The sequence below is a fragment of the Anomaloglossus baeobatrachus genome, chromosome 6 (genome assembly GCF_048569485.1).
Source record: "Anomaloglossus baeobatrachus isolate aAnoBae1 chromosome 6, aAnoBae1.hap1, whole genome shotgun sequence".
Taxonomy (NCBI): Eukaryota; Metazoa; Chordata; class Amphibia; order Anura; family Aromobatidae; genus Anomaloglossus; species Anomaloglossus baeobatrachus.
This window is the reverse complement of record NC_134358.1, coordinates 527,419,987-527,444,412: the sequence shown is the minus strand read 5'-3', so window position 1 is coordinate 527,444,412 and position 24,426 is coordinate 527,419,987. Positions and strand designations below refer to the sequence as shown.

Sequence of the window (24,426 nt, the reverse complement as noted above, 5' to 3'; positions counted from 1 at the left end):
TCCCAGTGTGTGCCTAGCAATGGGTGTAGTACAGTTTTACCTCTGAACTGGCATGTACCCCTTTCCTTACCCAGGATGGGACATTACACCTCTGACTGGAGTGCAATGTCCCTGTGGCGACGGAAGCCTCAGGGGCGCCACACTTACAGTATGTGCATTATTCTTGTGCTATCACAACATAACCCTTCTATATACAATGTGAACCCCACATAGACTCCCATATACAGTATGAGCCCCCACAATCTCCTAAAAACAGTATGAGCCCCACATAGTCTCCTACATAGAGTATGAGCTCCACATAGCCTCCTATAAACAGTATAAACCCCCACAATCTCCTAAATACAGAATGAGCCCTACATAGCCTCCTATATACAGTATGAGCCCCCATATAGCCTCCTATATACAGTATGAGCCCCCACATAGCCTCCTATATACAGTATAAGCCTCACATAGCCTCCTATATACAGTATAAGCCCCACATAGCCTCCTATATACAGTATGAGCCCCTACATAGCCTCCTATATACAGTATGAGCCCCTACATAGCCTCCAATATACAGTATGAGCCCCTACATAGCCTCCTATATACAGTATGAACCCCTACATAGTCTCCTATATACAGTATGAGCCCCTACATAGCCTCCAATATACAGTATGAGCCCCTACATAGCCTCCTATATACAGTATGAACCCCTACATAGTCTCCTATATACAGTATGAGCCCCTTCATAGCCTCCTATATACAGTATGTTCTTTTTTTTCCAGAATTTCTACATGGCCAGGAAAGGAAGTGCAGATGTGAAGGACATGAACGAGAAAAGTAAAGTCTCTTTGCTAGAGGTAAGAAGACACTACATTTTTTTATGAATGACTTACTGATTTTTAACTGTTCTTTTTTTTTTGTAAAAAAAAGGTAAAGTAAAGATGCATATGACAGTGTTTAGGATCTGCGTCAAGCCAATCCTAAATATGGTGGATTCAATGCAGCCATCAATTATCTCAGGAACTTTAAGCAAAAAGGCTCCTTTTATCCTAGTAATCAGTGAGATTCCTGTTCATGTGCCCCAATAATGCAGAACTCCTCTACTCACATACCCCAATAATACACAACTTGGACATGTTGCATGACTGCTGCAGACAATCAGTGGCTGCAGCGGTGACTAAGGGGCACTTTGCATACTACGACATTGCAAGCCGATGCTGCGATGCCGAGCGCGATAGTCCCCGCCCCCGTCGCAGCTGCGATATCATTGGGATAGCTGCCGTAGCGAACATTATCGCTACGGCTGTTTCACATGCACTCACCTGACCTGCGACGTCGCTCTGGCCGGCGAACCGCCTCCTTATTAAGGGGGCGGGTCGTGCGGCATCACAGCGACGTCACACGGCAGGCGGCCAATAGGAGCGGAGGGGCGGAGATGAGCGGGATGTAAACATCCCGCCCACCTCCTTCCTTCCGCATAGCCGGTGGACGCAGGTATGAGATGTTCCTCGCTCCTGCGGCTTCACACACAGCGATGTGTGCTGCCGCAGGAACGAGGAACTACATCGGACCGTCGCGTCACCGTAATTATGGAATTCGCCGACGCTACACCGATGATACCATTACGACGCTTTTGCGCTCGTTAATCGTATCATCTAGGATTTACACACTACGATGTCGAAAGCGACGCAGGAAGTGCGTCACTTTCGACATGACCCCACCGACATCGCACCTGCGATGTCGTAGTGTGCAAAGTACCCCTAAGGATGAAAGATGGCAGTCAAGCAATCTGAGCCTTGTGCGTTGACTATTTCCATTCCCATCAATTGTGCAAATAACTTGAATGAAGCTAAGACCTTTGAGATTCACATTTAACACCTTGACATGATTTTTTACATGTTGAGTCTTTGATCAGCTTTCCTTTTAATTCCAAAAATTGCGGAAAATCATCTCACTTCGCCCCTTTTGTTTACACTACTGCCAACACAATCCCTTAAAATTTCAGTCTCACATTTCCAGACCTCCTTGCAGCCTCCTTGGTGACAATAATAGTCTTTGAAAGCCTCCACGCATTTTACGATCCTAAATTAGATTATTGATCTTCTCTGTTCTTCTTCCAAGTATTCTGTTTCCCATATAGCCGGATGGTTCAAACTAAATTTTCTATCCCGCATATGTGTAATCAAAGCCTCGGATCGGAGACGTAGAATATTTTCTTCTTATGACATTAAACATTTAGTATGATCTTGCTGCTGCCTTGAGGCTCTTTGTTGTGCGTGTTTTCTAATAAGTTTCCTTGTTATGTACCATCGCCATCTTATATTTTGATTGCCATATTTCTTTTCTTGTCGGGAGAAATTTGCCTCTTACTGTTCCAATCAACAGTGAATTTAATTTTTTTCAATTTTTTTTTATTTTTGAATAATCTTTTTTTTTGTCCCCATTATTTGTTTTGTGTCATTTTTAAGTTCTTTGCCATGTTTCTTCTTTTATTTGTCAATGTGGATTTGATTGACCAATTCCAAATGTATTCACCCAATTCATCATTCGAAAACTCTTAAAAACATTTTTTTCCCCACAATTTAAACCTAACATGCAACATTTTAAAGAAGCTCCCCCCAAAAAAGCATCTTTTAATCATTTACGCAAATTTAATCAAACACTATGTGACATTTTTAATGAGTGTGTATCATGCCGGAGCAAGGACCGCTCGGTTTGTGGCACAAGAGGCCCTGACAATAGGGAGAGTGGTCACCACCTGAACTCACCTATGGCTGATCCATGAGCTCCTTAACATCCCTAGACGGGTCCTTCCTCCCATGTGTGACCATGTGCCTAGGCCTTGGCTGACCCTGGAATAGCCCTGACTAGTGCGCAGGCCAGGAAGACACTAGTCTTAAATCTATTATAAAGAGAATACGAGAAGGGAGAACAAACAAAGGAAACAGATTCAACATAAAATTCCAATTCTACTCTAAAGAGAGAATATAACATATATATATACTGGAATAATGACCACAGCTTTCTTTAGATACAGCTCAATCACAGGTCCACTTAGAATGAACTGTAGCCAGCATAGGGAGTAGTGAGGAGCGGATATTTATAGCAGAAGAGAAGAGCTGCAGCTGAGATTAAAACTACCTGTTTAATCACAGCAGGATAGACAGAAACCTTAACCCCTTCAGCACAGGATGGAATTAAATAAGATCCAACTCAGAGTAAACGAGCGGGCACTAAAGAGGATCTGCAATGAACTAAACACTGTGACCTTCTGACCCCACATCCCCCAGAGGTCACATCAGACCTTAACACACTCGTGACAGTGTGGCTGTGGTGGAGGGCACAACAGGTCACAGGACAACCTGTCATTAACCCCTCGACTCCCCGTCGCCGCACCACACACAGGAGGACTCCGTAACAGTCTCAGGCATCACATATTCACTTTTCTTCATCTGGCAATAAAGTTCAGACTCGGGTCTTTCTTAAACAAAACATTCCAACTTTATTCCTGGGATCTTCATACAACTTCGGTCCATGCTTCGCACACTTTTGCAGCAATCGGTTCTCTGGCACCTGGGCACCGTCTACATTGTGTGGGCCTCTCTTTCCCTCACTTCACTTCATGTACCGCGCAGGGGACCGTAACCATCCAGGGGTCTCCCTTTCATGCCAGGCCATCCAGACATATCCCCATCAACAGTGGCGCACTGACCCTTTCCGAGAGTGAGGGCTTCTTTTAGTTCCTGCCAGCAGACACCGACTCCAGGCCTCTGACCGTCAGACTAAACCCCTCTCCCTGGGGAACACGGTTCCACCATTAGTACAGGATCCCTCGTGTCGCAACTGTGGGGGTGACCCATAGTGTCAGGATTCTTCACTTGGGGGCTCATTCCCCTACATCTTCCTGGGGACTCTCCTGCTTCTCTATCATCATCTTTCCCTTATATAACCCTGTTCTTCTCCTCCTTCTGCCTACCCAGATGCCAGGACATACACATTGCAACACTGCCACCTGGTGGCGAATTCTACAAAGTATTTACAGTATCAGGCCATAAGTGTGCTGGGTACAGATGCAGCGGTGGGCCTAAGCCTTCACCCCCCTACATGGCGTATAAATCTAAGGGACCCGATCTTAAGTGTTATAAAATGGTTGTAGTAAGGGCTAGGGGCCTGCAAAAGGAAGCAAAATGGGGGTTAAAGCAGAACAATTATACTTACCGAGTCTTCACATGGCTGTTACAGTGCTGTCTGCTATATCTGTGCTGGCCATTAAAATACAGGGGACCGCACGCTATTTTCTTCAATAAGGCTGGTTTCACACTACGTCTTTTTAACATCCGTTGAAAACGTTATTTTAGCGGAAGTACGGATCCAGTGCAAATGCGTTTTCATTTCAATGCATTTGCAATGGACTCGCGTTAACATCCGTTCACCTGCGTTTGCGTGCGTTATAGTGAGGATCCAGTGACTTGCAGTTTTTTAACATGTTTCAAAAACGCTACTTGTAGCGTTTTTGAGCTGCGTCCAAATACTGCAAATTGCTGGATCCTGACTAAACAGCACGCAAACGCAGGTGAACGCTGGCATGCTGATAGACAGGATCCTGCTTTTGTACTGAGCATGCCCAGAAAGTACTGAGCATGCCCAGAACCAGTCTCACGTGATCTGTCTGTCTCTCCTCCTCCCTCCCTCACCCTCTCTCTCTATCTCTGTCTTTCCCCCTTCCTCCCCCTTCCTCTCTCTCCCACCTGAGAGCTGCGGACACTCGTAACCAAGGTAAATATCGCGTAACCACTTCTCTTAGTTACCCGATGTTTACGTTGGTTACGTGTGCAGGCAGCCCTGCTCCTAGCAGCTGCAGACACTCGTAACCAAGATAAATATCGGGTATCCAAGGCCGATGTTTACCTTGGTTACCAGCGTCTGCAGCTGTCAGAAGCCGGCTCCCAGTCTAGTTCCCCTCACTCCCGATCACATGACTCCAATGCCCGCCCCTAAACATCCAGTGCAGGATCCTGCAAAATAACAGATGCGTTTGCATACGTTATTTGCTGTAAAAGCAGGATCCGTATTTCCGCTAAAATAACGTTTTCAACGGATGTTAAAAAGACGTAGTGTGAAACCAGCCTTATTTATTTATTTTTACACTCCACTTTGAGACCCAGACAGCTAGTATGAGAGCAACCAATTACACACTACAGCACAGAGAGTGGGGCGCAGTCTGACTGCAACCAATCACAGACACTGTCACAGAACCTGGGCTGGGGAAGCAGTGAATATTCATGACTCATGAGATTTAATGAGCGGACCCGGAGGCAGCGTGACAGCTGTGTGGAAACTCAGTAAGTATAATTCTCCTGCTTTAATCCCCGATTTGCTTCCTTTTTCCTTCTTTCTTAAAAAAAAAAATGTTTAACCGGGTGGCCGAACCCAAACAAAAACACAGACTTTCCTGAGACGCCCACACTCGGGGTCCATGCACTGACACTATGTTATCGGTACGGACCCCAAACACATGCTCAGATATAAACCTAAGGTGGTCTTGGGCATCTGAAAATATGAAATCGCCAACAAGATCTGAAATTGCTATCAAGATTACATATCCAAAATAAAAAATTATGGTAAGCTGATGCTTGTTTTTTTTTATTTTGAGAAGTCAATAACTATATTGCTATTTTTTCCCTTGCAGCAAAGTTTTTGTGGAGCTTCGGTCGTAGTGCCGGATCTCGAAGGAGCTTTTTATTTAAAAGAAGATGGTAAAAAGTCTTGGAAAAAAAGATACTTTCTTCTTCGTGCTTCAGGAATATATTACGTGCCTAAAGGAAAGACGAAGGTCAGTATATAAAAGAGGAAACTAACTAGTCAGGAATAAAGGAATTCCTGAGGGCGAAAGAAAAGAATTCCCCGGGTGGCTCCTTCTGGGCACGTCTGGAGCACACGAGTGTTGCACCACTTGTATAAATATTAAGACTTTGCCTTCTGTTGGTTTTTTGTTTGTTCTATTTCCAGACATAAGGGTATTAGGTTTATTTTAGCCAAAACACTATAAATGGAGACCTTGACATTCTTCCGATAAATGCCGTTACATTAACTCTATTTCCCCAACGAATGGCCAACAAATTTCTCCGGAGCGCCTTCTTCTTCATAGACTTATAGACCCCAAAGCCGCCCGGGCTCTTGGTGTGCATCAATAGAACAACTGTCTGGAGGCCAAATATGTTAAATTGAACTATGTTTAATGCAAATAGTCCAAGAAGACATCTGAGATGTTGCTGATAGGGTCGCACATTCCTTGTAGACAAGAAAACATTGACTCTCATTTAGCTTGATACAAGTTTTATTTTCTCCTTCTCGGCAAGAGTTTTTTTGCTCATTGAACATCGAAGAGATTGTGAAAATGTTTCCGATTTATTAGCGTGTAAAATGAGCCGTGTTTTAGTGGATTGTGCTCCATTATGCCTGATATTACAAGAGTGCATTGTGCTTTCTCATGAGATGTAGCCCGTTGGATTACTTTCCTACACGGTCTTCCTGGCCAAAGAAGGTAAAAAGGAAAGTTCTGGCCACTGCACTAAGTAGTTGCCCTATTGGTGCCAAGTAACCATAGAATAGTTACCAGGGATGTTAATTTGGGCTCTAAAGTTCTTGACCCAAGAAAAGGACTATAACATATTTCAAATGGGAATTTTCACATATCACTTTCCAACTATACACTCCAATGTAACGCTCACCTCCGGTGTAGGGGCAGCAAGCGGGATTAGTGGAGCCACTGAACCACAGAAGGGACCCGGGCTTAACCCTTAGGGGTACTTTGCATGTTGCGACATCGCTACTGCGATCTCGTCGGGGTCAAATCGAAAGTGACGCACATCCAGTGCCGGTAACGACGTCACAACGTGTAAAGCCTAGATGCACCGATAAACAATCACAAAAGCGTCGTAAATCGGTGATCTGTGTAGCGTCGGTCATTTCCATAATTTTGCTGCAGCGACAGGTACGATGTTGTTCCTCGTTCCTGCGGCAGCACACATCGCTGTGTATGAAGCCGCAGGAGCGAGGAACATCTCTTTACCTGCATCCTGCCTGCAATGAGGAAGGAAGGAGGTGGGCGGGATGTTTACGTCCTGCTCATCTCCGCCCCTCCGCTTCTATTGGCCGCCTGCCATGTGACGTCGCTGTACGACCCGCCCCCTTAGGAAGGAGGCGGGTCGCCGGCCAGAGCGACGTCGCAGGGCAGGTAAGTGCGTGTGAAGCTGCCATAGCGATAATGTTCGCTACAGCAGCTATCACAAGATATCGCATCTGCGACGGGGCGGGAACTATCGCGCTCGGCATCGCTACAATCGGCTAGTGATGTCGCAGTGTGCAAAGTACCCCTTAGTGTGAGAGGCTTAACTAAGCACCTACCACGAGTCGGACGCCAGGTACCACCTCAAGGGCAGTGACCGGGATTGTGGCAGCTAACCCCAGGGCAGGTGACAGACTCAGGCACATGTATTGGCAGGTGCAATCAGGATCACTGAAACAGGCAGGCAGGTGCAGGCAGATATGATGGGCACGGAAGGGACAGATAGGTATGGGAAGGCAGGTAGAGGTGACAGACACAGGGATAACGGGACAAGAGCACAGGAACCTGACAACTAGCTAGCAGACTGAAGACTGAATTACTAAAGTCGTTCCACAGGCACCTCCCCTAATGGGAAGGTGCCTTAAATACATAATGCCTCTAAGCCATAGGCTGAGAGCAGCGTGATATAGGGGCTGAGACCCTGATTCCAGTGATATGTCACTTACCAAGCTGAATGTCATGCTCGGGCAAGGGAATGCACAGCACACGGCGCAATGCAGAGGTTACAATGAGGATAGAAAGGGTAGGAAGACTCTAATGATAGGGAGAGAGGAGACAGGTTACCTCCTTACATTAACCTGTGTCTGGACCCTGAGCTTCCTAACATCCCAATATGGGTCCTTCCACCATCACGTTCATGTGCTTAGTCTCTATGTGTACCTCCATTCACCATGAAGTGTGCATAGGTCGGTGAGTACACTAGACTTCACCACTGCAATAGTAAAACACTGGGGAAGACAGACAGAAGACAGGGGAATAAGACAAAAGGATATACACCAAGACCAAAATGACAGCCAAACAGCAGGGCTGCAAACAATAGGACTATAGCAGCTTTCAGTTCTGAAAATAATCTATAACTGGCATCAGGTGATGGAACATGTGACTATTTAATGTCCAGGGGAACAGTCACAAACAAGCTGCACCTAAGATTGGAGTAACAAGGAACTACCAGCAAGGAAATGGTCCTTAACCATTGCTGCACCAAAAAAAAGTATATCCATTTAAAACCCACAGTTTCACAAGGCAATGTGAACCTCAGATCCCAGACCTGTCAAAGGTCTCCCAAGGATGTGCAGTTGAGGCTAGCAATGCCACTGATATGGAAACTCATTGAGTCATTGAAGCACTTAAAGCTACTCTATTGTGAAATTTTTCAATACAAACGACACATATTATTTTATAGATATCCTAGACCTGGTGGGGCTGGTATACTTACTTTGAAAATCCATGTCAGAATAACAGTAAAATCAATGAATAGAAATGAACATTTTAAGACTCCAGACACAAGTAACTATTCAGCTCACTTGTTTGTGCACGGTTAGAAGCACAAACGTAATGAAAGTCCAAACACATTGACTAAGGGCCGTGGAGGCCAGAAACGCGTTGCCGGAGTGATGTTTTTCTTCTGGGTTTTTTTGCTGCACGTAATGTCTACCTTACCTTGCTTTTATGGAGTCAATAAATTTCTAGTTTCATTCTGATTTCCAAAGGGATTATACATTATTTTTTTAATGGATTTTTACAGTAAGTACAACAGCCTCATTGGGTCTAAGATATCTATTTAATGGTGAATGCAGCTTGTGATTGTTGCTCATATACATAGAATAGTGACAATAAGAAGGGCATTCAGCATTCATTCTGCTTCTATGACATAGACAGCACTGGCATTTCTCGTTGCGTCACGACCATAGGTGAAGAACATCAATATACTGTATATGTGTTCTCCAATGTTATTCTACTGATTGATTCCCGCTGGTTTAATAGATGGAGCACAATAAGCGTGCATTGTGTGCAGATGGCGGGGTCCTTGTGTTATTCCAGTAATATCGCATTGATTCATTTGTACATTCATTAGGTGCCTGCATTGTGGATGATGGAGGGCTCTGTATGTGCATTTATGTCACTTCTTTGTCTCATGGAATATTTTAAATTGTGAGAATCGGCGCAGCGTGAAATCCTCGGATCCAGCGGCTCCCGGCTCCCGTTATCTCAGGTTGCCATAGCATTCACTTCATAACAAACGGCGCGGGGGAAACAAATGTGGAACAGAACAGCTCATCTATTCTTCCTCTGTCATTTTGCATACAAAGAAAACAAAATGAAAGAACATTGTGGTTTTTGTTTTTTTTAAAAAGTTTTTTTTTTATTCATTTTAAAACCTTCCTAGAATAGAAGGTGACTCAACGTGAAATCGATTGAGATCCAAAGGTGATCCGTGCCATGTGACAGCCGCTTGCTTTGAACAATGGGGACACAACCAACATTCAATCCCCCTTAAATTTACTTTTTCTTCTTTCTTTTCACACCTCCCTTCCCTGTGACTGCTGAGTGCATTTACTAAAATGTGCTTTTGTGTAGTGAAGGTGAAAAGAATGAATTGGTGTTCTGCAGTGTACGGTATTCACCAGGATAAAAAATAATTCAGTCTATAGAGCGGTCACTACATAAAAAAAGCAGAGTTAAATTATAAAATTCTGGCTACCTGCAGCCACCACTAGGGGGAGTCTACACTAAACACAGTATGCAGTAAGCTCCTAAGCTCCACCTAGTGGTGGCTGTAGGTAGACTTTTATTCTTTAAAGGGAACCTGTCAGGTGCAATATGCACCCAGAACCATGAACAGTTCTGGGTGCATATTGCTAATCCCTGCCTAACTGTCCCTGTATCTATGAATTCAAGATTCATGATGCACATATGTATCAAAGGTGTCGGGACCAGCTCAAAAAGAGATGGACTCCCTCATAATAACTGGTATAACGCTCAGAGAAATAACTAGAAAACCATATATGCGGCCAGGGCAACCACTCCTCCCTTGATAAAGCATCTCGCGAAACGGGCGTTGGGCTGTGTGTGGGAACATCCACATATCAAGCACAATTTCCACATGGGTAAGTCGTGCACTACTGTATATGGTCGCATTAGGCGATAAACATATGCATTTCTTGTGCCTGATATATTATATTGATCACTTGTATTTAAACATCTATTCAGTCACTTGTCAATTCATTTGACCTGCACTATATGTACTTTGAATCACCATTGTCATTTGGTTGTTTCCCACTTGGGGTGTACTTATGTACTCCTTGTGACCTCTATTGTATTTATTGTTTGTCATGTGTGTTTTTTAACATAGCTCAATAAAAATTTTTTATACATTTTATTCCTTTTGGGTCATTTGATCTGGTTGCTCTGGCCGCATATATTGTTTTCTAGTTGTCCCTGTATCTAGTAGCATAGATAAACAGATCTTTAGAAAAAGTATTTCTAAAGATCATTTATTATATGCTAATGAGGTCAGAGACTAGTCACAAGGGTGTTAGTTCCCTTGGCAAGTCGGCCCACATAGCATGGTAGCACATCCCTGTGGGTGTACTAAAATGCTAATGAATGCGCAGTGACGCCGCACATACCTCACTCTTGATGGAGGCCGGTGGAGGATGGATGTGCACTGCGCTTGATCCGGAGTCCCCGGGACTTCTGTATCTGGCAGTTTGAAACCTCATCACCTCCTGTTAAACTGCAGGAGCTTTAACCCTTTAATGTAAATATAACTACTCAATTATGCCTTTGTTTCTATGTCTTTAAGTATGTATATATGTTTGTATAGCATTTTAGTAATATAAAGCTAGACATACATAACCAAATATCTTGTGAAAACAAGCTCCGTTTCGCGTCATTGCATTTCCAAAGCTATAACTTTATTTTTAGGGGGGGTTCATATTTGTGAAATGGGTTGTAGTTTTTATTAGTACAATATGTGTTACTTATTGATAACTTTTATACATTGTAATAGTAATTACAATACAAGGGGGTTGGGTAGTGAAGGCAAGATATTAACTACCCACAGGATGGGGGGGCCTCTGGGGGTCCGAGCAATTGGATCCGCACCCATCGGCAGCATGGGAAACTGTTATCCCCGTTAGAATGGAGCGGCAGTTCGTCTGTGCCTCCGGAGCTTTACACAATCACTAGGGGGCGGCGGAAGGCAGCCCCCATAGATAATGAATCAGGGATAGTTGGGTGCCATTTTGCAACGGGATTAAAATTTCCCGTTGGGCATAAAAATGTCATAATCTGCCGATTGGTGCAAATCCTAGCGGAGGGACCTCCACCGATCAGCAAGTTGTCACCTATCCTGCACATAGCTGATCATTTGTTTCCATTAGACAACCCCTTTAAATGTGAATTTTGCGGTTTGAGGACCCTAATTAATGTCATCCCTCCCTATGTCATAACTTTATAGAGTCAGTTTATTAAAGGTGTTTATTTTCAGACGGAGCGCTGTGCCCGTATAATAATGGTCTTCAATTCCTCAATTACATCCATGTGCTTGTTTTGCAGACGTCCCGTGATTTGGCTTGTTTTATCCAGTTTGATAATGTCAACGTTTATTACGGCATGCAGTATAAAGCCAAGTACAAAGCCCCCACCGATCACTGCTTTGTCCTGAAGGTATGTCGCTGGCGTAAACCGAAGGATAAAAATCAATGCAACTGATTATTATAACCTCATAGGTAATCAGCCCCTCGGGCGGATAATTACAAATGGTTTGTTATTACAAATGGGGCTTAGTTTTAGTTTTCACCTTTAATCTACAGCGGCTTCTTTTAAAATGAAGAATTACAGCAGATGAAGAATGACTTCAGACCCGAAAATGATTGCAGGGATCATAAGGGACAACATGGTCTGATGGTAGAAGACCCCTGCTCAGCGCCTACATGTGGGACTGGATCGAGGGTGGTGGAGGCACCTGGATTAAAAAAAAAAAAAAATCACTCCCCCCCCCTCAAAAAAAAAACTGGCATCAAATCTGTGTATACCTTAAGGTAAACCAGATAGTCAATATGGAACCCCCTTTAATGTTTGACCAGGAAACCCCACTACTACGATTTCCCACTGCGACCATTTTTAATTTTATTATTATTACTATTTATAAATATAGTGCCATTTATTCCATTGCGCTTTAAAAGTGTACATAAAAAACAAGTACAATAATCATGAACATTACAAAAACAGACTGGTACAGGAGGAGAGAGGACTCTGCCCGCGAGGGCTCACAGTCTACAAGGGATGGTTGAGAGTACAATAGGTGAAGACCCTGCCCTTGAGGGATCAGTCTACAGGGGATGTGTGAGGATACAGTAGGTGAGGACCATGCCCGCGAGGACTCACAGTCTACAGGGAAGGGGGAGAATACAGTATGTGAGGACACTGCCCATGAGGGATCAGTCTACAGGGAATGGGTGAGGATACTGTAGGTGAGGACCCTGCCCATGAGGGCTCAGTCTACAGGGGATGGGTGAGGATACAGTAGCTGAGGACAGAGCTGGTTGAGCAGTGGTGTTCTGGACTAAGGGTTATTGTAGGTTGTAGGCTTGTCAGAAGAGGTGGGTCTTCAGGTTCCTTTTAAAGGTTTCCACGGTAGGTGAGAGTCTGATATGTTGGGGTAGAGTGTTCCAGAGTATGGAGGAGGCACAAGAGAAATCTTGTATGCGATTGTGGGAAGAAGAGATAAGAGAGGAGTAGAGAAGAAGGTCTTATGAGGATCTGAAGTACTGGTAGACTAGGTCACAGATGTATGGAGGAGACAGGTTGTGGATGGCTTTGTATGTCATGGTTAGGGTTTTGAACTGGAGTCTTTGGGCAATGGGAAGCCAGTGAAGGGATTGGCAGATTGGTGAGGCTGGGGAATAGCGAGAAGACAGGAGGATTAGTCGGGCTGCAGAGTTTAGGATAGATTTTAGGGGTGCAAGAGTGTTAGAAAAGAGGCCAGAGAGCAGGGGGTTGCAATAGTCCAGGCGGGAGATTATGAGGGCATGCATTAGGGGTTTTGCTGATTGTTGGTTAAGGAGTGCACAAATCCGGGAGATATTTTTGAGTTGTAGTCTGCATGAGGTGAAGTGGGCTTGCATGTGTTGCTTGAAGGAGAGAACAGAGTCGAGGTTACTCTGAGGCAATGAGCTTGACAGACTGGAGAGAGTGAGCATCCATCAACTTTGGATAGGCTTACACTTTTGTTTTTTCCCTCTCAAAAGCAATAACTTTTTTTTTTATTATTTCCGTCAACATAGCCGTATGGTAGGTTATGGGTTTTTGGGGACAAGTTTAAGCTTTGAGGATACCATTTATATTACAATGCAGTGCACTAAAAAATGGGGAAAAATTTTAAGTGCAGTGAAATAGTTAAAAAAAAAATTCTGGCAGTTTTTTTGGGTATTTACTGCATTGATTCTGGGGTAAAAATGACCTGGTGAATGATTCTAATGATTCTTCAGGTTCATACGATTATGACGATATTCAATATGTGTAGGGAGAGGGGAGGTTACATTTTAGTGGTTAAAAAAATGAAAAAAAAATAAAAGATAGATTATATATATATATATATATATATATATATATATATATATATATATATATACGGTATACGAGTTCTCCTCTGAGACATCTTTTTTCTAAACCAAACAAATCCAACTTTTTCAACCTGTCATCATATGGGCAGCCTCCATTCCTTGTAATAGTCTAGTTGCCGCCTTTGAACTGACTCTAACTTCTGAATGTCCTTTTTAAAATGTGGAGCCCAAAACTGGATCCCATATTCCAGATGTGGCCTTACAAGTGATTTATAGAGGGGTAGCAATACGTTGGGATCACGGGATCTGATCTCTTTTTACACACCCTAAAATCTTGTTTGCTTTTGCAGCTGCTTCCTGACATTGAGTGCTGCTGCTCAGCTTACTCGTAACCAGAATCCCCAAATCTTGTCTTCTCTTGTTTTGTAGTCCCAACTTTACTCAGTTTACTCCGCTTTTCTCTACAGTAACTTTGCAGATGCACATAGACAGAAGACAAAAGAACAGACATTTGGCTTCCATCTGGTGAATGCGGACCTACAGGAACGAGAGGAAAAGCTAGTCCTGCCGTACTCTGTCGGCTACGTGCACAGGCCCGCTCCTAGCCTTAGATTATAGATCAAGCCCTCATTGGTGTTGGTGACAGTAAACGCATTTTGTGACCTCGTTTGCATTAACTTCATCCAGTTTTTCCCCTTCTGACATTAATTCTTGCCCTTTTCTAACTCGTCGTGTATGTTGGATCCTCCTTGAGTCCAGCAGTTTAGGCATCTGACCTTGATTTTCGTCTGCGGGGAGTTACCCAGAGTGGATTATGATAATTCCGTTTGGTACTTCCTATCTGACACATGTTTGTCATATTTATAATTAAGCTTCGAGTTTATGCATCATTCAATTTAATCCGATCCTTTTATCAGTAAAGTTTAGTAGACGTCGGAGTCAGATGGGGCGGTCACATTCCAGGGGACAGTCTGCCATCTGCTGGTGACGAGGGGAACTACAGTAACTTCAATATTACTTCCATTATATTATCAAGATTATTGGTTTCTACACATTCATTAGAGTCCAGACAAAACAATACACATATTTATATTATATTACATTTTAAAAACTGTTAATGAGCTTAAAATCTAAACAATACCCTTGTATTTTCTCTGGAATCTGAATGGTTAATCTACTCTGTATAAATCTGTAGGTAGGGGATATATTACAAGTTTGGAAAAGATTATATTTGCCTGATCTGTAATTCTGACTATTTAAAAGGATGGTCTGGTTTAGCAAAGCCAATAGATTTATAACCAGATTTCACAATATTAACTGCATACATTATTAAATATATTTATTAAACCTGAGTGGGCTGATATATTTACTTTGAAAAATCCATGTGAGAGTGGCTGTATAATCCTTTTTTGAAAGTTTAAACTCAATCTCCTCCTACCTAGCCTGATTGACAGCTCTTCAGTGTCCCTCTTCCCTGCTGAGATCTCACACTGCTCAGTACAAGCTGCAGCTGTCAGTTGGGCTGGGAGGACATACAGTGTAGCAGTGTAGACTATGATCTTCTATGTATATACTGAGCAGGTGACAGGGAAATGTTTGTTACTGAATGCAAATACTGTAGGGTTTGCCAGACCCTTACATCAGAGGTATATCTTGGGCAATACTCGAGCAAGCAGTTGTCGGACTGTGAATGTTCCATAAAATATTCTGCTTTTTGCATTCTAATCATTCAGCTTTGACTATGCACCGCACTTGCTGATTATTTTTGTTGACTGACCACTTTGCTGTGAGAAGCTGTTGATGAGGTTTACCATTTCCTATAGACATAATCTTGTATTCTGATTATGTTATTTTTGCAGCATCCCCAAATTCAAAAGGAATCTCAATACATAAAATACTTGTGCTGTGACGACCCGTGGGTTCTGCAACAGTGGGTGACCGGTATCCGAATAGCAAAGGTAAGAGCGTAAAGAAGCAAATCCCAGATATTCAAAGTGTGGTACATCTATAAATTGTATTCTTTGCGTTATCTATAAATTGTGGGATATTATTTAACTAACACATTAAAAAAAAAGCAGACTTGCTTGTAGCATCGGAGACTGCAAAGTATGGACCGATGGCTCAACCATGCTGCTGGTGTGAACTGTCAATCACCAGGAGAGTACCGCCCCCTGAAACAAAGAACCTCTCTAAAACGAATGTGCACTCAGAAAATGACTGTTTTTTTATGTTAAATGTTTTAATTTATGATGTTTTTTAAATTTTCCATATCACATTTAACCCCCCCCAATCTACCAATTTTTACCCTAAATACTAATCTTCATATTATACCTAAACTTCCTGTTCAGAAAAATTTTCAGCAGCCTCATTATCATTACAGGCAGGATAAAATTGTAAGGTAACACCTCTTTATATAGTAAATACTACAGGATGCACCATTTACAATAGGTGATATCACAGCTCACCTTCTCCCCCTGACAGCTGTCCTTGGAGGAGCATGCACAGATTGGCTGCTTATAAAAGAGAGGGTCTGAGCTATTACTGCCAAGGTCCATGAGTCTAATTGGAAATAAGAGCCTTAAAAAAGGCCTTGTGGCCGGTGTGAAAATGGTAAATTCTTGATCATTTTTCAACATATTGTAGATTTTAAAAAAAAGATTGAGAATCTTACAAATTATACAGATACAAACGCATATACACACACAGGCATATATATATATATATATATATATATATATATATATATATACACTGTATATTATGATCCAGTATCCGTGGAAGATTACAAAAAACTCCCATTAGTTGAAAAACACCAAGAATAACAAGAGTGGTTGGAACCTGAGCTGACCGCAATCCCCTAACTATCAGACCCCACTAGAAGTATCCGTGGAGCGTTCCTAAACATCTAGATGCCATGTCACAGCCTGAGAAACTAGCTACACCTCACAGAATGATGAAATCTACCTTGCCTCAGAGAAGTCCCCAAAGGAATAGCCAGCCCCCGACATATAAAGATTACGGTGATGTAGGAAAACACGATACACAGATAGGAAAAATAGATTTAGCAAAGGCGAGGCCCGACTAACTAGATACAAAGGAAAGGAAAGTGATTGTGGTCAGTACAAAATCCCGGCAGAAAAATACCAATCTCCTGATTGTAAAAATGGCCCTAGAGGTCGAACGAGCTCACCCCCACTATATCGGGCACTCTTGTAAATAATGGGAGAGACAAAATACTAAAAAGAACACAAAAATACAAAAGTGCAAATAATCAAGTTAGAAAGGGAGAAACTCCCTTTTCTTGCAGCAGAGCTAGCAAAGGGGGAACCCCCATGCGCACTACACAAGAGAAACAAAACTTCACCTGCAAGAAAACAGATACAAAACAAAGAAAAACAAACACCCTAATGTGTAAACCAGGAAACAAGAAAAAATGAGCAAACCTATCTGCAGAAGTCTAGCACAGGGAAACAGGGAAAGACAGAACTCGAAACCAGGATCAGAGACTGAGGAAAATTCAACTATAACCGGCACCAGCAAGGCAAAAAGTGCTCTCCTATATACACCAGGCTTGTCTGCAATGGGACTTCCTTAATTCCCAATTAACGCCGACGCCTGTCTGAGTCACAGGCTCAGACTCAGCCCCACTACCATTCCTGGCCACCAGAGGGAGCTCCAAAACAGCACCCACACAGATGACATTCACAATATATATATATATATATATATATATATATATATATATATATATATATATATATATAATATATATATATATATATATATATATATACATAGATACATAGATAGATAGATATAGGTAGGTAGATATACATATACTGTGTGCAGAATTAGGCAAGTTGTATTTTAGAGGATTTTTTTTATTATTAATCAACAACTACAGTATGTTCTCAATCAACCCAAAGGACTCATAAATATCAAAGCTTAATATTTTTGGAAGTTGGAGTGGGTTTTTTTTAGATTTACACTATTACTGTGCAGAATTATTAGGCACCTTAATAAAAACCAAATATATTCCCTGACACTTGTTTATTTTCACCAGGTAAACCACTAGAACTGCACAAAATTTAGAAATTAACATTTCTGACATGCAAAAACAAAACCCCAAAAAATTTGTGACCAATATAGCCACCTTTCTTTATGATGACACTCAACAGCCTACCATCCATAGATTCTGTCAGTTGCTTGATCTGTTTACAATCAGCATTGCGTGCAGCAGCCACCACAGCCTCCAGACACTGTTCCGAGAGGTGTACTGTTTTCCCTCCCTGTAGATCTTACATTTTATGAGGGACCACAGGTTCTCTATGGGGTTCAGATCAGGTAAACAAGGGGGCCATGCCATTATTTTTTCATCTTTTTTAAACCTTTACTGGCCAGCCACGCTGTGGAGTAATTGGATGCATGTGATGGAGCATTGTCCTGCATGAAAATCATGTTTTTCTTGAACGATACCGACTTCTTACTGTACCACTGCTTGAAGAAGTTGTCTTCCAGAAACTGGCAGTAGGTCTGGGAGTTGAGCTTCACTCTATCCTCAACCCAAAAAGGTCCCACAAGTTCATCTTTGATGATACCAGCCCATACCAGTACCCACCTCCACCTTGCTGGCGTCGGAGTCGGAGTGGAGCTCTCTGCCCTTTACTGATCCAGCTTCTGGCCCATCAAGAGTCACTCTCATTTCATCAGTCAATAAAACCTTTGAAAAATCAGTCTTAAGTTATTTCTTGGCCCAGTCATGATGTTTCATTAGGTTATGTTTCTTGTTTAAAGGTGGTCATTTTTCAGCTTTCCTTACCTTGGCCATGTCCCGGAGTATGGCACACCTTGTGCTTTTTGATACTCCAGTAACGTTGCAGCTCTGAAATATGGCCAAACTGGTTGCAAATGGCATCTTGGCAGCTTCACGCTTGATTTTCCTCAATTCATGGGCAGTTATTTTGCGCCTTTTTTGCCCAACACGCTTCTGGCGACCCTGTTGGCTATTTGCCATGAAACGCTTGATTGTTCAATGATCACGCTTCAAAAGTTTGGCAATTTCAAGACTGCTGCATCCCTCTGCAAGACATCTCACAATTTTGGACTTTTCAGAGCCCGTCAAATCTCTCTTCTGACATATTTTGCCAAAGGAAAGGAAGTTGCCTAATAATTAAGCACACCTTATATAGGGTGTTGATGTCATTACACCGCACCCCTCCTCATTACAGAGATGCACATCACCTGATTCACTTAATTGGTAGTTGGCTCTCAGCCTATACAGCTTGGAGTAGGACAACATGTATAAAAAGTATCATGTGATCAAAATACTCATATGGTAATAATTCTGCACACAGTGTATGTATGTATGTATATATAGATATACACACACATATACAAACTGGCATACATATATATATATATATATACACACACACACACACTGTAGGCTGCCTAGTACAATGCCAGTCTCTTCATTTTGCTGGGGACATGTGCCCGCCACCGTGAGTCAGTGGTCAATCACTAAGATAGTCGTCCAATCCACTTCATAGAAAACATGAAAACAAGTTCTTCACAATAGTGATAATGGTACAGAAAATGAAACCTTAAAAAAATTGCTTTTATAAACTGTGATAAACATGAATTTACAAGTACGAGCCCTAGGATCCTTCTTCATGCACCCATGGTACCACCAGGTTCTCATACATAAAAAGGTTTCAGGCTACGTGACTAAAGGTAACTTTGTTTTTATTTCCAGTATGGAAAAACCTTATATGACAACTATAAGACTGCGGTCCACAAGGCCGGCCTCGCCTCTCACTGGTCTTCTCTAAACAACCCGTCAGGACCCAACACTGCAGGTAAATATGCTACAATACATAGGAAATCGTGATGAGCGAATACTAAATATTCACTTGCATTAGGTTTGTTATTCGTGACGAATACTGGAATAGTACTAGGTATTCAGTACGAATATACCGGACCCGAATACTTTACTATTCACCCATCATTATTAGTAAATAATACATGGATTGTTCTTCATAGTTTTAATCTTTTTACCTCCTTAAAACACTATTTGTTTTGGTGAATAAAAGATGGCCCATGATGCTTGGGTGATCCAAAACATTGTCTGTTTAAAGGAGTTCATCCCATGAATATGCATGATCATCTGTCCCCAGGAAAATTGATAAATGTATGATCGCAGGTTGTATTTCTCAAACTCCAGTCCTCATGGCCCCCAACAGGTCTTCTTTTAAGGAATTCCTTAGCATTGAACAGGTGATGGAATCATTATCAAGACATCACCTGTGCTATACCAAGGAAACACTGAAAACACGACCTGTTGGGGCTGTGAGAACTGGAGTTTGGGAAACACTGATTGCAGGGGTTTTGACTGCTGAGACCTCATAATTAAAGAACGGGGTTCCAAAATCATCTGAGTTAAGTGAGCATGTGCGACCAAAGCTATACGACTGGTAGTCGCACTTAAAGAGGATGTCCGGTGAAGACAAGTGATGAGCAAGCACTACCATGCTCAGGTTCTCGTAATGAGTAGTTGGATGCTCGGATGGGCGCGACTCGAATACCCGAATATAATGGAAGACCTTCAGGAAAAATGCTCGAGTTCCCCATTGACTTCCATTATACTCAGTACAGGAGTTGCACCCAGCCAAGCGTCAAAGTACTCGTTACGAGTACCGAGCACCCGAGCATGGTAGTGCTCGCTCATCACTAGTTACGAGTACCGAGCAATCGAGCATGGTAGTGCTCGCTCATCACTAATTACGAGTACCGAGCACCCAAGCATGGTAGTGCTCGCTCATCACTAGTTACGAGTACTGAGCACCCGAGCATGGTAGTGCCCGCTCATCACTAATTACGAGTACCGAGCACCCAAGCATGGTAGTGCCCGCTCATCACTAGTTACGAGTACCGAGCACCTGAGCAGGGTAGTGCCCGCTCATCACTAGTTACGAGTACCGAGCATCCGAGCATGGTAGTGCTCACTCATCACTAGTTACGAGTACTGAGCACCCGAGCATGGTAGTGACCGCACATCACTAGTTACGAGTACTTAGCACCAGAGCATTTTAGTACTCGCTCATCACTAGTTACAAGTACTGAGCACCCGAGCATGGTAGTGCTCGCTCATCACTAGTTAAGAGTACTGAGCACCCGAGCATGGTAGTGCTCGCTCATCACTAGTTACGAGTACTGAGCACCATGGTAGTGCTCGCTCATCACTAGTTACGAATATCGAGCACCCGAGCATGGTAATGCCCGCTCATCACTAGTTACGAATATCGAGCACCCGAGCATGGTAATGCCCGCTCATCACTAATTATCACCTATTCACAGAATAGAAGATGACTTATTAATCAGCGGGTGTCCTACAGCTGGGACCGGCACCGATCGTCAGAAAGGGGCACTTTTACGCCCGTTAGACTGGAGCGACAGTGCACATGCCTGACTGTAGCAACATTCATTATTTATGGAACGGCCGAACACCGCACCCGCTTTTGTAAGGCAGCGCCCATAGAGAACAAATATAGCGGCAATTGGTTGTCCAAGCTGCTGCTCTATTTTGCAACAGGGGTAAAATTGCACACCACGGATAATAATCTGCTGTTTTCAAGACCGGTTGGACCCCATCCATCAGCAATTTATCAGAGACGGTCTGCCAGTGATTTTGCATTTCTATGTAACCTATGAATATATGATAAATGTTGTTTATAGGACAATTCCTTTAAGTCCCTTGTTCTTTCCTGTCAAAGAATGCCTAAAGCAAATATACGGAAGCTATAATGATGAAAGTAACCACACACTGGGGCAATGACGTTACAGGAGACATCACCTTCTTGATTGAGTGCAATAACAAATGGCAGAATTGTGAACGCAGCTCTGGAGTATAACATGGGGCCAATACAAGATGTCATATACTCAACATATTATGTAGATTATTTTTATATACAAACTGTTTCTAAGTTGGTCAAAGTAGGACGTAACCGTCAAAATTTATTAGTAAATGTATTTTGTGTTCAGCTCATTGGCTTTTATTTTGTTTAGGCAAATCTCAAGGAAATGGACAGATACCGCAAAGTGTAACAACTGTCAGCTCCAGCTTCTCAGATGCCTGGAAACGTGGAGAAACAGCTAAGGTACATGTATAGAATGAACATATACATATATTACATATACACAAAGTATATATCCTATCTTCAGACTGCCGGAATTATAGGGTTAGGATTTCATACTGGCATTAAAGGGAACCTATCACTAGAATCCAAACCACAGCACATCATCTTTAGCTGATTGATAGGTCTCTCTTTATGTACACACATGGTACTGACCTATCAGTCAACTACAGCGGAGCTCTGCCCGCAGCTGTTAACCAGCTAAATGCCACTTTCAATCTCTGACAGAGGCCTTTTTTTACACGCACTAGTAGAGGGCGCCTCATTCCATCTGGCCACTGGCACACCTGCAACATGATCATGGGTGGCCAATAGGTTGTAATGACAGCCAGGGGTCTCCTGCTCGCCTGTTATTACGAATCTCCTGTGAAAGTCAGCCTGGAACTGGCATTAATAGGAGGTTGTTATTTTCGTTATACATAGCAGTCCTCATGCACTGCTATGTATGGCACAGTACAGCACACATGATCAAACGATCACAGGTTTAAATTCCTTAAGGAGACTAAAACAGTGAAAGTTTTTAAAATTCTGAAAGCAATTTAAAAAAAAAAAAAAACACAAAAAAATCCAATGCCTTTTTGAGAAGTGATTGTTATTTTTCCCCAAGTTCTGTTCTTTTTATTTTCTCATTTCATTTGACTTTTGGTTTTGTCTTCACGCATAGGTGTCTATGACGACAAACACCTTACACTGACGAGCAGAGGGGATCAATATTTTGACTTTCAAGTTCCATATCTCACCATCCTATACAACTTTGAATTTGAGACTAAAGGCTGCTTTACACGCAGCAACATCGCTAGCGATGTTACTCGTGAAAGCACCCGCCCCCGTCGTTTGTGCGTCACGGGCAAATCGCTGCCCGTGGCACACAATATCGCTAGGCCCCGTCACACGTACTTACCTGCCTAACAACGTCGCTGTGGCCGGCGAACTGCCTCTTTTCTAAGGGAGCGGGTCGTGCGGCGTCACAGGGACGTCACACGGCAGGCGTCCAATAGAAGTGGAGGGGCGGAGAGCAGCTGAATGAAAGTCACGCCCACCTCATTGCCGGAGGACGCAGGTACGGTGTTGTTCGTCGTTCCTGGGGTGTCACACGTAGCGATGTGTGCTGCCTCAGGAACAATGAACAACCTGCGTCATGCACCATCAACGATATTTGGGATTTGAACGACGTATCAACGATTAGGTGAGTATTTTTGATCGTTAGCGGTTGCTCGTACATGTCACACGCAACGACGTCGCTAACAAGGCCGGATGTGCATCACGAATTCCGTGACCCCAAAGACATCTCGTTAGCGATGTCGTTGCGTGTAAAGCCCCCTTTAGGTCATCTTATAGACAATCATCTTGGCTATCTCATATATAAAATTTGGCTTGCAATGATTTAGCATATGATCTTGTCATGTCACTGCATTGTTACTGTTTTGCTCCTGGTGGTAGAAAAATCTTTTTCTTCTTGTATACTACAAATTACAACCTGTTCTCACATTTCCTAACAGCTCAGTGTATTAGGTTGATTCCCAAGCGAAAGGTCACGGATTCAAATTGAGAAGCTGCCATGAAGATTTCCCAAGAAAAGAGAAACCGCATCATCCAGCTCATCGACAGTGGTCCCCCAGCCAAGAAAATTGCCAAACTGCATCATGTGAGCCCATAGCAGTTGGAAGAATATGAAATGAAGTCCGTCAATCCATTCATTCAAAAGCCAAGAGGTGACGTCCAGGCAAAATATTGGAGTCAACAAGTCGGCTCATCACAAAGTCTCAGTTTTGGAACGACAAACCCGGCAGTGGAGGCGGCTTGTATGCTACGTAATAGTGAGATCACAGATGTCCATGGAAGCACTGGGCGTCGGTTGTTACACAATTCTGGAATGGTGGCCCGAAAAAAGGTTCAACTTCAATATTATAAATATGAAGTGTCGGCTCGAGTTTGCAAAAAGTACGAAAAGTGGAGGGTAGAAAACTGGAAACAGGTGATTTGGAGTGATGATATGAAAGTCAATAGATGGCTCTGATGGGTGTAAATAGGTCTGTAAGAAACAAGGGGAAGAAGGGGCTAACTGATCGAGAAATTGAAGGAACTGTCAAGTCCGGTGAAGGAAGCCTCGTGATATGAGGTTGTTTCACAGCCAAAGGCTTGGGGACTAGACCAGGATGGATGGTGTTCTCAATGCTGAGATATATGTGAGGATCCTATAAGACGAATTACTTCATACACTTGAGTACTGGATGACAGTGTTCCAGCAGGACAACAACCCGAAGCATATGACACGATTGGTGAAGAAATGGCTTAGTGACAATGAAGTAGAGGTGCTGATTTGGCCCCACAGTCCCCAGACCTCAACCCAATCCAACACTTGTGGGTAGAGTTGAAGAAAAAGCTGTATACATCCCCAAGTGAGCCAAGCAGTATGTACCAACAATGGGAATGTGTAGAAGAGACCTGTGATCAGATTTCAGTCAAGTCATACTTGAATCTCGAGATCGAGAGTCCAGAAAGATTCAGGCAGAGGGTCAAAGCCAAAGGTGGATGTACAAAATACTATTAAAAT

At 42.9% G+C, this 24,426-nt stretch overlaps 1 protein-coding gene across 1 annotated transcript in view; it reads left to right on the top strand.

Annotated features, from left to right (window-relative positions):
* APBB1IP (amyloid beta precursor protein binding family B member 1 interacting protein) overlaps window positions 1-24,426 on the top strand; it is a 209,269-nt gene that overhangs the window by 177,997 nt on the left and 6,846 nt on the right. The window contains exons 8-13 of the mRNA XM_075315539.1: window positions 765-839; window positions 5,672-5,815; window positions 11,672-11,782; window positions 15,540-15,638; window positions 19,436-19,538; window positions 21,745-21,836. Of these exons, the coding sequence (XP_075171654.1) occupies window positions 765-839; window positions 5,672-5,815; window positions 11,672-11,782; window positions 15,540-15,638; window positions 19,436-19,538; window positions 21,745-21,836 (624 nt within the window). The remainder of the gene's footprint in view (window positions 1-764; window positions 840-5,671; window positions 5,816-11,671; window positions 11,783-15,539; window positions 15,639-19,435; window positions 19,539-21,744; window positions 21,837-24,426) is intronic.